The sequence below is a fragment of the Carassius auratus genome, unplaced genomic scaffold, assembly GCF_003368295.1.
Source record: "Carassius auratus strain Wakin unplaced genomic scaffold, ASM336829v1 scaf_tig00050518, whole genome shotgun sequence".
NCBI classification, from domain to species: Eukaryota; Metazoa; Chordata; class Actinopteri; order Cypriniformes; family Cyprinidae; genus Carassius; species Carassius auratus.
Window position 1 is genome coordinate 5001 of NW_020527161.1, and position 17500 is coordinate 22500.

The window sequence follows — 17500 nt, forward strand, 5'->3', positions numbered from 1 at the left end:
ATTTTATTTCAGTTAACCTTTTTTTTAATTTCAAGTAGCAAACTTTTATGTTTTAGTTTTAGTTAACTGAAAGTAAAATAAAATAATATAATATAAAAAAAATTCAATATAAAATATAATACATTGAATAAAATATAAAATAAAACAATATAATACAATAAATAAATTATAATAAAAATGTAATTAAATATTAAAGAAAACATAATACATTTAATATAAAATATAATATAATTTATTGCATTTTGAATTTTATTTTAGTTAACCTTCATTTTATTTCAAGTAGCAAATTTGTATGGTTTTAGTTTTAGTTAACAAAATAATATAATATAACATAAAATAATACAATATAATTTTTTATATAAAATAAAATATAATACATTTAATAAAATATAAAATAAAACAATATAATACAATAAATTAATTATAATAAACAATTAATAAAATATAATACAAATTTAATTAAATATGAAAGAAAACATAATACATTTAATATAAAATAGAAGAAATTTTATATAAAATAAAATATAATATATTTTATATTATATTTTTTTATTTTATAATAAATTTAAATATAATAAAAAATACAATTTTAATATAATATTAGATAAAACAAATTTAATATAAAATATAATATACATTTAATAAAATACATATTATTTTATATTATGTTTTATTTTAGAATAAATTTCATATAATATAAAATAAAATAAAATATAATGATTCTATATATATATCATCGCTTTAGAATTATACGTTTCTATCTGCATTCTGAGCAATTTTAAGATAATGAAATTCAAAGTTTTTGCATTCCTTAGACTTGTTTTCTGAAAAAAAAAAAAGGTCCAAAATGTACACAGCTTACAAAAGCAACATCACATAATGTACATAAACGGCACAAATGAGACTCGAATGCTCAAAACCCTTTAATTAAAACAAATATCTCCGCCAGCGTCCCGGAAGGGGGATTCCAGCAGAGGCGTCCCTTTCCAAAAAAGGCTAGCCTGTATTCTCTCGCCGGAGGAAGAGATTAGGAGCAGCGGAGAGAAAGAGAAGCGTCTGAATGCAGAAATAGTGCAGTGACGTGGACACGGCCCACTCATCTCCCCAGAGACCTGCAGAGAAACACTGGAGCTCGAGAGAACGGAAGACGCTTCAGCTGCAGATCACTCAAGCGCTGAAGAGATCCTCATCACAGCACTTCTTCCTCATTGCAATCAGGTCTTGAAACACTACAACGTTTACACGAAGCTCATGCAAATTACTGATAAATATTACAGAAGGATTTAAAACTATTAAAACCACACCATTAAAAAATGATTTTTAAAAAGCAAGTATATAGTATTTGCAGATTCTGTAAAATAATTTGTAAAACTTATTAGCAATTTCTGGATTATTATCCTAAGAATCCTTAAATAAATAAAAGTAAAACCATAAAAACTTGTAATTATTTGAAATTAAATGTCATAAACATTACATTGAAATAAAAAAACTAAACAAAACAAAAACACACTTAAACTTGTTTTATTTCAGCTAGGTGCCAAGTCAACATTTCTCATTTTTGGATAAAGTACTAAAAATAAATAAACTAAAGCAAAAAGCAAAAACTTAAACCAAATAAGCATAAAAAAATTAAAATTAAAACTAAAGTCTAATATAGACCTAATAAAAAAGCAAAAAGTGTAAATATATATTCATATTTCACACCCAAATACAAACTGAAGCTATTTTATAACCACTATCTATTTTGTGCATTGTGAAATACATGCATTATCTTCTGACAATAAAGTATATTTTAAACTTTCAAAGGAAAATAAATTGTATATAAAAATTGCAATATTGTCACCACATATATATACTTTGTACATAATGTTACCTTTTGTTGTGCTGCTCTTATTTTATTCATAAATAATAATAGGCAGAGGCAGAGGCTCAACCGTGCTATAATTAGATATAATTGGTTATGATTGGATATGATCGGTTATGATCGAATGTGATTGGTTCGTGTGATAAATCCCGCCTCTTGTTTTCGTGTGAGCTCTCAACCTGAATGAAGAGATGAATTGTGAATGAAGATGAAGAGTTATTGATTCATTATAAAGTAGGTAAAAAACTCTCACATTTAAAAAATGCAAAAAAACAATATGAAATGTATAATTATTATTAATTAATTAAAATGTGCCAACAAAGTTTGGTGGCCAGATCTCCACTTTTTCGCAATGCAAGGGTAAATTAATAACTGATGTCTGAATACTACAGCGTTTTCTTTACTCAAACACTATGTCTGTAAACGCTAATGTTTTTGTGTGTTTGAAGAGCGGAGAAGAAGGTTATTTGCCGTCTAGCCAGTATACTTTTTTACGTTTTAAATATCCTGTGCATAAGCTCTTAATCGTTTATATAATGAGATTTTGGCCAAGTGAAACTAAGCATCCATATAGCAACAATAAACTTCATAAAATCATATATTATTTATCTACCGCAGTTTATATACAGTATAATCACCCAAGTGATATAATTGCAAAAGGAGATAACGAAATATATCAATTTTTCTGAAATGGAAATGTCCTAGCCTCATGAGCGGTTCATTTATGCTAATCGATGGACTGTTATGATAATAAGTGCACTCATTCGGATGTTTATTATATTAATATGTTTCAGCACGTTGAGTTAAGGTAGCCTATCTTCTGAATTAAACAGTTTATCACACAGATAATTATGCGATTTTCAAATAATAATCTAATAATATCCTTAATTTTTTTGCTTGGAATGCCCATCCCTAATATATATATAGCTCTCGCGCTGATAGTCATATCAGGAAACTCCTAATATGGACAAAAGCGTCCAGCTATCGCTGTGGTTTTCACAGAAAAACAGAAACTTACGCAAACACGAAGACATTAATATACGATCACGACAATAAATAGTTTTTCAAGTAATCTCCAGCAGGTGATAAATAAAGTATATGAACAATGCAGTGCTAATTGACATAGCATTTATTACACTATACAAACTATTCTGCCTTGTGTGTTAAACAGTGTTTGTAGTATTTAAACAAATCATTATTATTTATTATTGTCCAGCAGTTACAGATTTCTAAGCCAATTAAAAGCTAGAAATTAGAGAAAAATTAAAGTTGATTATACTACCAGTCAGAAGTGTTTGAACAGTAAGCTTGTTAATGTTTTTTTTTAAAGAAGTCCCTTCTGTTCACCAAGCCTGCATTTATTTGATCCAAAGTGCAGCAAAATGAAAATTTTTACTAGCCTATTTAAAATAGCTGTTTTATATTTGAATATATTTCAAAATGTAATTTATTGAACATCCTGGATCTATTTTTTTCCCCTCTTCTTTATTCTTTTTTTTATGTATCATAGAAGTATCGTATCGGGACTCGGTATCGGCAGATAATCAAAATCAAATGACTCGGAGGCAAAAAAACCTGATCGGGACATCCCTATATATATATACACACACACACAAACACACACACACACGAAAGTTTTTTATGAATATTTTGAATTTATTTGACGTTTTTCTAACTTTTTTCGTTTTTTTTTGTCTTTTATTATTACTATTATTATTATTATTATTACTATTAATTTTTGAATATATATATATTGTTTTATTTCTAAATCTTAGTTCTGTTTTAGTTATTTTAGTACATCAAGCTAAATACAAAAACACTAACTTTGCTCAGAAACTAGGTGGCAGTTAAATAAATGTAATTGTTTTTTATTTCAGTTAAATTTATTGTATAGCTTCAGTTTGTTATCTACAATATCCCTACTCAATAATGAACCATCTAGTGCACATTATCTAATATATTAAGGAATGTTAACTAATCACACCAATTGCATTCTTAATGTTTTTATTAATTTTCTTTATGCAAAACATTAAGTGCAACATCAGTGTCCAAAAACGTTTATGTGTTTGTGTTCATCATTAAAACCAGCAGCGTTTTCATGTAGGTAAGCAGACACACAGTGGCTCAGTGTGTGTTCAGTGTGTGCACAGCATGACGTAGCCTCTCGTTGAGCAACTGTGTGTGTGTGTGTGTGTGTGTGTGTTAAACAACGCTTTCATTCTGCTTGAGCAAGCTGTGGTTGGTTTGTGCGGTTAGAAATGACTGAGCGCTCAACTGTTCCTGAGCTTGCAACCAATCCAGTGTCACAGTGTTCAAACGCTCTTATCTGCAGTCAGCACTCAGGCAGATGCGTTCATGAAACGACTCATCAGCATCCATTCTACACCCTACCTCGCCTACACGAAGAACCTGATTACACTCATTTAAGGAATAAATGTCTTAAACTGTAAATAGTTTGAAACACTGATACTAAAAAACAAACACTAAATATTTTCTGGCCAAATGCTTGGCCTATGCTGATAATTAGAAAATGCCAAATATCGGCCGATATATCGGTCTTTGAAAATATATAGTTTGACTACTATTAGGCAGCTTTTGATGGTAAAATGATGTCAATGCATGGGCCAAACATAATTTAACATAACCCCAAAGTAAAAAACAAGAGTTCAGATTATTTCACTATATCCACAAAGTGGGGTTTAAATGGCGAAATAGCTAGTATTTATATTTTCTCAAGAAAGAAAATATTAAAAGACTGATTACATTTGGTCAGAAGAGAGAAAGGTGGAAAATTTGTTATCACAATATGAAAATGTTAAAACCTTCCTATATTTACAACGATAATAACTGTCGAAACAGAAAAAAAAAATCATACTAATTATTTATATTTAAATTTTTTAAATTTGTAAATTTTAAATTTATTTTTTAAAGTGTTGTATTAGCTACGTAAAAAAAAAATTTTTTTTAATTAAATGTAGATGACAATTAATTTTATATATATATATATATATATATATATATATATATATATATATGATTGTCATCTACATTTAATTTAAATGCCGCTAAAACAAATTTATATATAATTTTTTTTTTTGTGTGTGTGAATGGATCCAGTCAATATAACAGCTGTATGTTTGCTAACAGCTCTTTCTGATAATACAGAACATCTCTAGAGCTGCCACAGGTGTGGACACAACAGTAAAAGCACCAAAACATCCCGTGGGACCCGTCACAATCCGATGAGGACGAGTTCAGATCGCCAGGAAAGTGGTTAAAAAACGCCATGGTCTAATCTCCAACCGAGCACTAGAAAGAAAACCACCGGGGCGACATTTACATGATCAGATGAGTTTATTTACTGAGCCTAAAGAACGAAACAATGAGTCAATCACACAGCAGACGAGTCCCTGAGAAACGGCCCACTGTGAGTTATGAATGAATGAGAGAGAGAGAGAGAGAGAGAGAGAGAGAGAGAGAGAGAGGGAGGGAGGGAGGGAGGGAGGGAGGGAGACACAAAGAGAGAGAGAGAGAGAGAGAGAGAGAGAGAGAGAGAGCACAAAAACAGTCTCTCGTCCCAAAATAGACGCTCATCTGGATCCCCGTACAGCACACTACACAGGATATCCTCTAATGGTGTCTGCTGGGCAGGACACACACTACTTAGAGGGTCAATTAATGGTCTGTGTGGTCTCAATAGTGAGGATGCAGTATGGATTTACGCGTCAGGAAACTGTGGGAGGATAAGTGTGTCATCCCATTCCCTTTGAACACGTCGAACAAAACCGCCTCACCAACGCCTGAACCGCTGCTTAGCAATATCAACATTTATAGGTTTTAGCTGCGTTTGGTTGAGTCGAGCGCCCACATGCCTTCACCCTGCAGCAGAGAAATCAGCTCTGAGAGGTGTTCTGGAGAAGATGGAGATCAGCACTGCTTTCTCAGGCAAAGTCACCTTTTATAAAGAAGATGACTGGTACTGGCTGAAATATTAGTCGAAAGTTAGCGAACGTTTAGATCAAGTAACAATACATTATCATAGTCTAACAGTGCCATGAAAGCCTAACTGTTACATTTAATATTTTTACTAATTTAATAATGCCATTCTGTTGGTTTTATTCGTTTTTTGAATACACTTTTGCACAATTTGTATATTTTACAATATAATATAGTATAATATAATATAATACTTGTATAAAATACCATAAAACAATATTGTATAAGAACAGAAATTGAGATACAATAAAAGCAAAAATACAAAACTTAAATATTAGGTGAAATATATTCTATTTTAATTAGAGCTAAAAAAAAAATCTGATCAAAACTGACTGAACTGTCAGTACATATAATAAACACTTAATTGCTATTTATATTTTAGATATAACAACATTAGACACTGATTGGACACATGGAAATCTTTATATTAATTTTTACTGACATAATTATGTTTCTAAATTCCACAATGCACCACAATTAAACTGTGGCTTTCATAAAAAAAATATTTGAAGACAGATTTATTCAGACATACAATATAGCACTACAAATAATGGTTTGATTTGGTCCATGCATCCACTGAGAAATGGCACAGAAGGAAAAAAAGACTAAATATTTAATACTACATTTTGTATTTGTTCTTCCCAAATTTTTTATACAAAGGGACAAATATTAAACTGGGTTGAGGGCTGAGGGGCAATATGTAATGCTGCATTATACCTACCTACATTATATTAAAATGGATGCAATTTATTTTTTTTAAACATTAAATTATCTATTAAATTATTAAACAAAAATATTTATAAAAATTTACTTCAAATTGTTTTTACATTTTACAGTGCACAAATGAAAGAAAAAAAAATATATCTTTTTTTTTTATTTAAAAAAATTACGGCATTTGGTCATCTCTGAACTAAAATATAGATTTTGGTGATTTCAGAATCAAAATGAGAATCAATTTTGCTTGTCAACCCAGATCTAAAGTAAAAATGTCTATAGTCTAATAATAAACAACAATTATCAAAAACATTAAACACACACACACACACACACACACCTTTCAAAAGTGTGATATCTGTGAATATGATTGTACAACAAATGCAGGTTGGTTTTGTTTCACCATCAATCACATTTACACAGCTCAAAATAGTCTAGTTCTCCTCTCGGCCCCAAAATCGGGTCATTTGCCTAAAAGCATGAGTCACAAAAGTTCACCGAGTGTCACATGACTGCCGACACAGTTTCAAAACACAGGCCTGTTTTACCAAATTCTAAAGCACCACCAAATGCATCTCTTTTCACTACAACAATCTCTTAAATATGCTTATATTTTATGCAATACCAAACAATGCAATTAATTCAAATTTTAAATGGTCTATTTTGTCTAATATGAAAGTTTTTTTGTGTACTTGTGCATAATTGTATAGAAAGTGCAGGTAGTGTGCATGCTGAAAGTGTGCAGTGTCAATGGTTACAGCTTTTTAATGCAACATGTGTTTACTGGAGTACAGTTTACAGTAGGGCTGTAGTGGGACTTGTAAGGAGGCTGGAGATGGTGAATTGTGAAATGACACTTCCTGTCAGTCATGTGACCGTGGTGTGAGGTGCGACGCAGGGCGTTCATCCTTCACCGTTTACCTGACTCAACAGGCAGGTGCACATACTTTACAAGGACAGACTTGCTTTTACAGGCCATGAGCCATGAACACAAGCATGAAGGGTGGCGTTACTAGAGCATGCTGGGACTTAGAGCAGACACACTGGTTCTTACAGGACATGCACTTCTCCAAACGACAGCTTTTTCCAGGAGAAAGAGAAGAACAAAAATGTTTTGCGTAGTTTTAGTGAGCTATAGTAGCTCTGGTCTGAGCTGAGAGTTAATTGGTTATTAGCTGGAAATCAGATCAGGTGAAGAAAGAGTTTGAAGGAGCCGATTACAGTGAGATTAGTGCATTACTTGAACCCTTCAGAAGGAAATAAAGCCATGATTGACTGAGTGAGTTCATGAGTCAATGTGGGAAACTCATGGAGCAAAACCTGAGAAAGTGCACTTTTGATAACGAACACAAATCCACATCTGGATACTATCACATGTGTATTTCTAAGAGACAAAAAAAAGTTATATTATTAATATTATCAGGCAACACAAACCTGTTTCTTGATTTGATACAATATTACTCATTTTTTTCTATTAAGAGATTTATTTCGTTATGGAAAAATGACTGTAAAAGTGTAAGGAATTCAAAAATGAAGTGTTTGTCATGTTCTGACAATAAAGAATAGCTTAACACCACAATTAAGCATCTGGTTTTTACAACTTTCTATGCCTTTAAACATTTAATCGTGATAATTATCGATATCCACTGATATTTGTAAAAAAATTATCGCCATATTCTGGAAGTATTTTTCCATGAATTTTTCCAAAAGAGATTTAAAACAAAAAGTCTTTGTTAAAGTCATGAACCAAAACAACAGGAGAAACACCACATTACATTACAATCCCATGAAGCACTGAGAATCACATTAATTGCATTAAAAATAAAAAAAAATATAAAAATATTAATTTTAATTTAAGTTATCTGTTTTATCTATAAAAACTAAATTTTAAGTTAATTGAAAAATATTAATATGTATATATATAATTTAATATTTAAGTAATTTGAGTAACTCTATAATTTTGAAAACTGAAGCGATTAATTTGCGGTCCTTCATGGCAGAGGAGCTTTGTTAACTGCAAATATCTGATCATTTCAAAATTTCTGTAAAGCATTGTGGGTAATGTAGTTTTTCTCCATTAATTCTTACTAAAATAAGTTGAATCAGTGAGAACAGATATGAGCATATACAATCGATTAACAACCTCAGAGCCGACAACAAGTGTGTCTTTAAAGTTTTATCAGATGTTCTTAAAAATCTATGTTTTATGGTGAAAATAAATAAAGTTTTTACTTTCAAAACATTTATTTTTTAGTCATTGTGAGCTTGTGTTAACCACCATAGACCTTATTTCAGGCATTTAAACTAAAAACTTCAGAACAACAGAACCAAAACTTTTCAAATGCAACCCTTCCTCACATAAAATACACTTCTATGCAATATGCATATTAGTTTATTTCAAAAACATTATTATACGACTCCAAATAAACCAGGTTTCTGAACAAACTGAAACTTGGCTACATGAAGTAAAGGGACTTGTTAGCTACGTCTGTGTCTGCCCCTAGAGCAACCCGAAATATCTGCTTTGTGTTTAGATGCAGTAAAGCAACACTTTCAATTTACTGCCGTCATAAAATCATGAGTTGCATCAAATTTTGCAGCCTTCTCAAAACTGCAATGGATACCAGATAATAGGGAAAACACGGTGAAATGAACATGCAAAGATGTAGTAAAATGAGTAGTGTGTGCCAGAAAATGGACGTTCAGATGCTCGTAAACCTTCCAAAGTAATGACCTGCACACACACACACACACACACACACACACACACACACACACACTACTGCAGTCAAAACACACTGACACCTGAATTGAAACATCCTCCATCACCACAAACAAATCAAAACACGTCAACATCATTCAATGAAGACACGTTTCATGTCAACATCAACCAATTCAGTGGTATTCATTTAGTGTTGTTATTAATAGTTTGTTTTTATATTTTATTTCAGTTTTTAGTAAGTTTCTAATCAAGATTAAGATTTCAGGTTTTGTGTGTTTTTTTAAGAGTCTTAGTCATTATATAATGACTACATACTGAGTTCAATGCAGTGTTATTTCAGCATTATTCATGTAGTAGTGCTGTCAAAATTGCATTCAAAATAAAAGTTTTTGTTTCCATGAGCTTAGGCTACTTGACCATCCTTCGACCCGTCCCTTGTCGAGCGGAGCGCTGAATTGCAAATGAAAGTCATGTGACCTAAAGGGCTAGTCGAAATCCACAAACACCCCTCTCTGGTCAAGCCTGGCATTCCCTTTTCACAGCCGAGGGCACGACGCACACAGAAAGAGCGAGCATCAGCAGTATGAGTCACCAACATCAGCTTATAAAACTCAACAGCTTCTGTTCGGTCCTGCTTCAAACCAACACTCTGCCTACACACTCGCACACACTGTTGCACGCTCGTTTGTGATGCTAATGGCCTCTAATTTCACGCCGCGGCGTCTTGTTCTTCAGGTAGCAGGAGCCTATGCACAAACGGAGTGAATTATATTCCTTTCAACCGATTGTCAAGGTGCCCGAGGGTGATTTCGACACATGCCGGTCGGCCTCTCCTACACGCCATCGCCCACACAGAGCTATGAAAGGCACGCCGGTTACGAAAGGAACGAAACATCAGTCAGGATCTCTTCAGATAGACGCTGCCTTCTAGGGATGCAAGACGCATCCGCACCGAGTGCAGAAGAACATGCTAATGTCAAAATGTTGTGATGTCAGTCCATTCACAATAGACTGATAAACGCTCACATGCTAATTTGCATGTAAACTAGAGTGCACTCCTTGGTCAAAATGCCATTAAAGAGAGTTAAGGCTGCTCTGTGCCTGCACAGAATTCAGTGTAAAGATGCAATGCTGCATAAAAGCCAGACTAAACCCAGCTCTGATCCACCTCAGTATAGAAGCACACCGCTGTTTAAATGCATTCATGCCACCTCTGAGCCAGCATTAACAACACCTACAGTAAATGCCACTTCAGAGGCGCTTCTGTGCCATCTTTGCAGTGTAAAGTTGACAGGTATTAACAGCTCACTTCTGAGGTAGAAACTAGGTTATGTCTTAACTGAGTTAAGGCTATTCAACGATTGTTAAAACTTCAGTATAAAACACAATGCAGCATAAAAGCCTGCTCTGATCCACCTCAGTTTTATTTGTTGTGTAAATGCATTCATGCCAGCTCTGAGCCAGCATTAAACAGTCACCTAAATTGATTCAATTAATCACAGCCTTTGCAATTTAGCAAACACTAGGCCACATCAGACTCTCTGTAAAGACGATGTGGTTTGCAGGCTCCGCTTCATGTCGCATTGTTTTACAGTTTCAAAATAAATAATTTTTTTAGTTTTCCCAGCTCTGATCTGGGTAATGGAAACCAGCCTAGTCAAGCGGGTTCATCTGTCAAATGGCCAGCACAGTTTCCGCTCACATTTTCTGTTTGTCCTTCATAATAAAACATGCATGGAGCAACAGTACAGACGTCTGGATAAACCAGCCATAAATGCCAAAGATATTCCCACAGCATTCATTAACCAAACGCTGCCCTTCAGGACTAAATATCTCATCTCAGTCACACAGAAGTGCACTTCAAGGACGTACGAGTGGTAAAGCGTGACATTGCACAAGGGTACGCAGAGGTTCGGTCAAAATACAACGCAAATATTCAACAGTAAGCGATTCACCAGAACAGGGTTATTATAGTAAACTAAAACTAATACCACACATACAAAAAAATTAAACATTTTCATTACTTGAAATATTTGAATTTAAATGATATTAATATATGAGTGAAACCATTAACTTTTTATTTTTTCTTTAAGCTAGTTGCCAACATTTCTTATTTTCAGTTACACATCAGTTAACTAGACAGCGTACACTAGATAGTCACCAGAGGAGTGTCCAGTGTTGAAGGACTTCCTCATAGTTGTGAAGATCGAGTGTCTAGAAGCAGATAATGCAGACGGACGCCTTTGACCCCTAATGTGACATCATCACGAGAAATCAGACACAAACGAGAAACACGATGCAGTAGAGCACCCAAAAACACCAAACCCACGTCTGTGTCACTTTATATTTCCATTACACAGTCGAAATCAAGATGCTAGGATTTACTTTAGGGCCATTCATTTTTTTATTCATCATTTTCATGACAATTAATGTCTGGATGCTTTCATTTTGAGTTTGCAATTCTCTGTTACGATTATTATTAATCATCACTGTGCGAAATCATGACAAGACATAGTATATTTTTTTAAAAATAGCAAAATTAATTAATTGCATTTACGTTTAGTCATTTAGCAGATGCTGTTTTTATCCAAAGTGACTTACAAATGAGGACAATGGAAGCAATCAAAATCAAGGAGAGTCTCAGTCTGCTTAATTAACGCAATACACGTAGCAAGATTTGTATTAAAACTGTTTAATAAATATCGTGCGAGAAGAGCGTTCACGTTGAAAATTTCAAAATGTTGCACTTAAATAACTGACAAAACAAAATGTGGAATGTTAAAACTAAACTGTCAAAGGTTTAATTATGTAAGGAAGTGGGAGGGGCTATCAGACTCTGATTATGAATGACAAAATATCCTTATATAATACATACACTACATTTTTGAGTACATAGTGCATAAGTACACAGTGTATAGTGTGTCATTTGAGATACAGCTCTATTTTTTTTTAAGTTAGTAAATGACACACACACACACACACACATATGTATATATATCAGTATTTAATATGCATTTATATATTCTGTGTGTACATATGTATAAATGTATATGCGCGCACACACACACACACACACACACACAAATGGTGTTCCAAATCGACCTGATTTTCTTTATGCAAAATACATATTTATCATTTGCATATAAGACAACACAAACTTAAATTCAAACGTAAATTACGCGCACGTCTCTCGAATTTAAGGAATGCAAAGAATGTGCGAGCAGAACTCTAAATTGTCAGAACTCTAAATCTCACATCTACACGGCCTGCTCGTATAACAAAACCCAAAACACGGGATATTATTATTTTGAGTGGCAGATGAACTGGATGGAGTTACAGCGTGGAGGAGAGAAACTGCGATGACTGCAGGGTCGCGTGTGACGTCAGCGCGCGAGAGAACAACAAGCCCAGAAATGTCTGATTCTGACTTTTGGCGGACAGCGTTCAAAACACCTCAGAAAATAACGGTCGGAAAAAGGCGCGTTACCTGCAGTTCGGCTCGTTCCACCTCCCACTGCGCCCGTTCCACCTCGAACCGGGCCCACTCGTGCTGCAGAAAGTGTAAAATCCCCGGGATACTGTACTGAGCGCGGGCCATTTCTCCGCCACCGTCGCCCGGTTGAGGCGCTTTCGCTCCGCCGGGAAGAACCGAGTTGTTGTTGTTGTTGAAGAACACACCGGGGCCCGCCTGCTCGTCCATGGCTAGGCCGGGAATCGGAGGTCTGATCGACCGAACGGACGTTGGATTTCGTCCGAGAACGGAGAACGGGAAACGGGGCGAGCGCTCGACTCACCGCGCGCTGCTGCTGCTGTCACTTCATGACGTTTCCGCTAACGCTGGTCGAGTCGCGAATGAATCGTTCTTGTGAGCCGATTCGCTGTTCCGAACTAATTGAACCGAACTAATTGAACCGATCAGCGTAGTGGAATTAAATAAACATCTGACTAATATCCTTACATGGATTCGGACTATGGATGGCAAAATGACTGAAATTTAAAAGTATATATAGTTTGAAATATATAAATACATCATTAAATACATAAATAAATGCATAAATAAACAAACGAACAAATTTATGTATTTATTATTCATTCATCAATTTCCTCCACATTACTCCATGTCGTGCTGAAAACTGTAACCCTGCAAACTGAAATGTGGAGCAAATAAATAAGTAAATAATTATATGGAGAAAATAAATAATTAAACAATAAATTAATATATATGAGAGTGAATTAATAAATATTTCTTAAATTATTTAAAATAAATTGTTTACATTTTTTGCTCAAATTTTAATACATGTATAAGATGTAAAAACATCACTAAAATATTATTTTTAATGATCTAGGCTATTTCACTTTAGTACTTATATCACAATTTATTTTAATTGTATTGAAAATAATTTATGTGCATGTTAGCATATTCTGAAATCATTTTTTGATGTGTTAATTTAAGTATACTTATTTTATAATTATATTTTATTTTGTATGCTTTATTTTATTTGTATATAATTATACATTTTCATTCATATTCTGAATTTATGTTTATTTGATATTTTCATTTTAATTTTAATTAAAGTTTTAATAAGAAGTAACCAAAAATATTTTTGAATGATTTAAGATTGTAATGGTTTATTTTTTTTAACTATTGCAGTATTCTGTGTTGTCTTTCAAAAGCGGTCTTTAAACTTTCAGGTGTAATGTTGAAAACAACAACACATTTGGAAATATTTTTGAGCAGTTAGGAAATGTATAACATAACTTTTTCAAAAGTCAGAAAGAGCTTTATTGCCAAATATGCTTGCACATACAAGGAATTTTTTTACTGTCTCAATGATGCCTTTAAAGATTCGACTCGTTCGAACGAGTCAATTTGTTCAAATGAATCGCGCTTCTTAAGGCTGGCTTCCGCTCATTTCACGCCCACAAGCAGGTCAACAGATCGCTGCCAGCACGAAACGCTCTGATTGGACAGAACGAACAACTCGTAATGTGAACGGCCAATCATAAGCGAGTGCGCTGAGCATCCTGGGACTTGTAGTTCGGCTGCGTTTTATCCTTTTCACGTTCTCATTCCGAGTTAATTGTTTATTGTTTGACTAGCTGTTAGCAATTATGCAAAAACACCACACCAGCTAAGTAAAACACTATTTGAAGACTAATGAAATTCCCCATTATGATAAATAAATACATGAATACAAATTAAACAGTTTTTTTTGACAATGAATAAAAGAATGCAGGTTATGCATGCATCAACATAATAAATAGTCAAGCAAATGCTTGTGTCATAATTTCACAATAGATTCATTTGTTTAAGTGGTCTTGTCATGCACAACCTGTTATACAACCCAACAATACAAACCTCTGTTTTAAACACCCATGTGTCTATTTCTAAGAAGGTGAAACCCGTGAACAGCACAAAGATCCATTCAGAGCCTCATTTACCTGCGACATTGTAGGAATGTGTATCTTCACGCTCATGATCCAGGCTACAGTTAGCAGTTAGCAAGCTATGTGTAGACAAAAACACATTACATAATTAAAAATAATTTAACCTTACACATGCAAACATCAACACTTTGTATTATTCTTTATTTTAATCGGTTGGTTTCATTATTATTAAATCGTGACGCGGGCAGCGCACGCGGCGTGACGTCACGGCCGGCTCAGTATTTAATTGTGCGCTTCGGGGTTAATTAGTGCGCGCGGGTCAGATGTGCGACACAACATGCCTCCACTGGAGAAAACACAGCATCCCAAACCGTTCAAACTGAGGAAGAGTTTAGGTATGTGTTTTTATATCACACTCTCGACTCTCTGATGACATGCTGTGAAATCAAAAAAAATTATCTTTGCTTTTATTTTTGTGATATTGATCACCGATCAGCTACGAGGAAACAAGAGGTGCAGGGAATCCGAACTAAGTTTCCGACTAAGATCCCGGTAAGAGTCTCCCGGTTCTGATCTCGGTTCCTCTCTCAGCGGCTGTGGGGGTTAATGTGTGTGTGTGTGTGTGTGTGTGTGTGTGTGTGTGTGTGTGTGTGTGTGTGTGTGTGTTTCAGGTGATCATCGAGAGATATCAGAAGGAGAAGTTCTTACCTCCGCTGGATAAGACCAAGTTCCTCGTGCCTCAGGAGCTCACCATGAGTCAGTTCGTGACCATCATCAGGTCTGTCATCAAACCTGGGCCAACTGGGTGTTGAAATAAGTTTAATAACTTTTATTGCTCCCCAAACAAGCCTTTATTTTATTTAAGGGTTGTTTTTATTTTTTTTTAGTAATTTGACATTCTATGAGTGTTAAACTGAAATGCATGCATTATTTTGTGTTAGTGTGTGTATATGTCCTTCATCGTAGTCTGATTCATAAACTAAATACAAAAAAAAAGGAAATTTGGTTATGTTTTGTGTGTATGTTTCATAAAATTATTAAATGCAATTGTTTTTATGGATATGAAAAATCAAATTTTATATGTTCATATATATTCGTTTTTGCATTCATAAGGATTAAGTAGTATATTTAGTTATTAGAATTTAATACTTTTTTTAAAATTGTATTAAGGATCTATGATTGTGACTCTTAATGTGTGTCGTTCTTCACATCCATAAAAAATATATATATGAATTCAGTTATAACTAATTTTTATTGTATTAATAATCTATGAATGCTAAATTATATAACATTAGTTTGTAGATCTTAATACATGTTCCTTTTCATGGAATGCCAAAATGTATTGCGTACAATATTATTATTATTATTTTATTTTTTTTTTTCATAAAATAACACAACTTGCATTATGAATGTGGAATTTTTTTTTTTTCACATTCATGGAGTCATAAAATTAGTGCATTTAATTATAAATGTAACTTTTTTTTTTTCATAAAATAACAAAATATAACTTATTATTCTGTGTGTGCGTGTATTAAAAAAAAAAAAAAAAAAAAAAAAATATATATATATATATATATATATATATATATATAAATATTATTTTTCACATTCATAGAATGTCATATGAGTGCATATAAGTTATGGATGTGAAATTATACATGCATGCAGAATTCTCAGATGATGGAGCGTATAATCCTGGTTGTGTGTACTTCATGCATGTCTGGCACCGCACTAGTGTTTGTAGGGGGCTCATGGGAACAGCCGAGGCGTCAGCTGATCGTCACCCGGCTGGATTAAACTCTTTCTCACGCTGTGTCTGATCTGGTTTCTCAGGAATCGAATGACCCTGATGCCCAGTCAAGCTTTCTACCTGCTGATCAATAACTCCGGCATCGCCAGCATGTCTCTGACCATGGCTCAGCTCTATAAGGACCATAAAGATGAGGACGGCTTCCTCTACATGACGTACGCGTCACAGGAGATGTTTGGACACCGTTATAATGATGAGAACCGGTGACGTGTGTCCAGATGCTGTCGGGGGGGTCTGGCAGGTCCAAGAGGTCTCATTCACTTCATCGAACTGTGATTTAAATATTTAAGTCTTTGTATATTGTTAGCTTTTTAGATATACTATACTTTTCTAATGTATGTTTTAACTTGAGTAATAAAATGTTTAATTGCTGCATCGGTCACGAGGGAGACGTCTGTTCATTCATGTGCTGCAGAAGCTTTTCCTAAATCTGGCTGTCAATCAATCATTGATTAATCATGTGGTGATGGAAAATAAAGGAGATTGTTTGCTTGATGCTGCACACCGTTGCATTTGTGTTTTTTGGTAGGTGTAAATCTGACTGCTTAAAGCTTGGAAGTCTACTTCTGTGATTAACCCACTATTTTAATGACACTTTGACCTGTTTCTTAATACTTCGGTTACAAAAATAATCAATGCATAACAGCATCTGTGTGGGCTAAACTGCATCGTTCATCATTGCTTTGGCACAAAATGCATTCACTGATTACATGAGACACAAGAACCTCCAGACGCTTTTATCCAAAGCAATCAAAACCAACAAAGGTGCAATTAAATACGGTAGCAAGGGCTTTTTGTTTTAATATGAAAATGTAAAAAGTGTAAGAACCCTGCATGTTGTGGCATACTGAAGAAGAGTTTAAAGCTGAAGTGTTTTGGTTGTTTCAGCAGTTGTTAAAGCATCGTCCTGCAGGTGGCGCTCTTGTGCTGCGAACGGCTCCTGTGTTCAGAGACCAACTCTCTTTCTCCTGTGGCCATATTTAAAGATTTAGAAGCGAATTCACTT

At 34.0% G+C, this 17500-nt stretch overlaps 2 protein-coding genes across 3 annotated transcripts in view; one reads left to right on the forward strand and one right to left on the reverse strand.

The window, feature by feature from the left end:
• The window catches only part of LOC113089622 (striatin-like), a 16279-nt gene extending 3137 nt beyond the window's left edge, over positions 1 to 13142 (reverse strand). The window contains exon 1 of the mRNA XM_026256073.1: positions 12784 to 13142. Within this exon, the coding sequence (XP_026111858.1) occupies positions 12784 to 12996 (213 nt within the window). The 5' untranslated portion in view covers positions 12997 to 13142. The remainder of the gene's footprint in view (positions 1 to 12783) is intronic.
• Positions 13143 to 14959: 1817 nt separating this feature from the next.
• Positions 14960 to 16996, forward strand: LOC113089623 (microtubule-associated proteins 1A/1B light chain 3C-like). Of its 2 annotated transcripts, none has more exons than XM_026256076.1 (4): positions 14960 to 15079; positions 15181 to 15236; positions 15356 to 15462; positions 16518 to 16996. In XM_026256076.1, the coding sequence occupies exons 1-4, from the start codon at positions 15022 to 15024 to the stop codon at positions 16699 to 16701; spliced, it is 405 nt and encodes a 134-aa protein (XP_026111861.1). In that variant the 5' UTR covers positions 14960 to 15021; the 3' UTR covers positions 16702 to 16996. The 2 variants fall into 2 exon arrangements, with proteins under 2 accessions (XP_026111861.1, XP_026111860.1); XM_026256075.1 differs by having other exon boundaries at positions 14991 to 15079; positions 15169 to 15236.
• Positions 16997 to 17500: the final 504 nt, after the last annotated feature.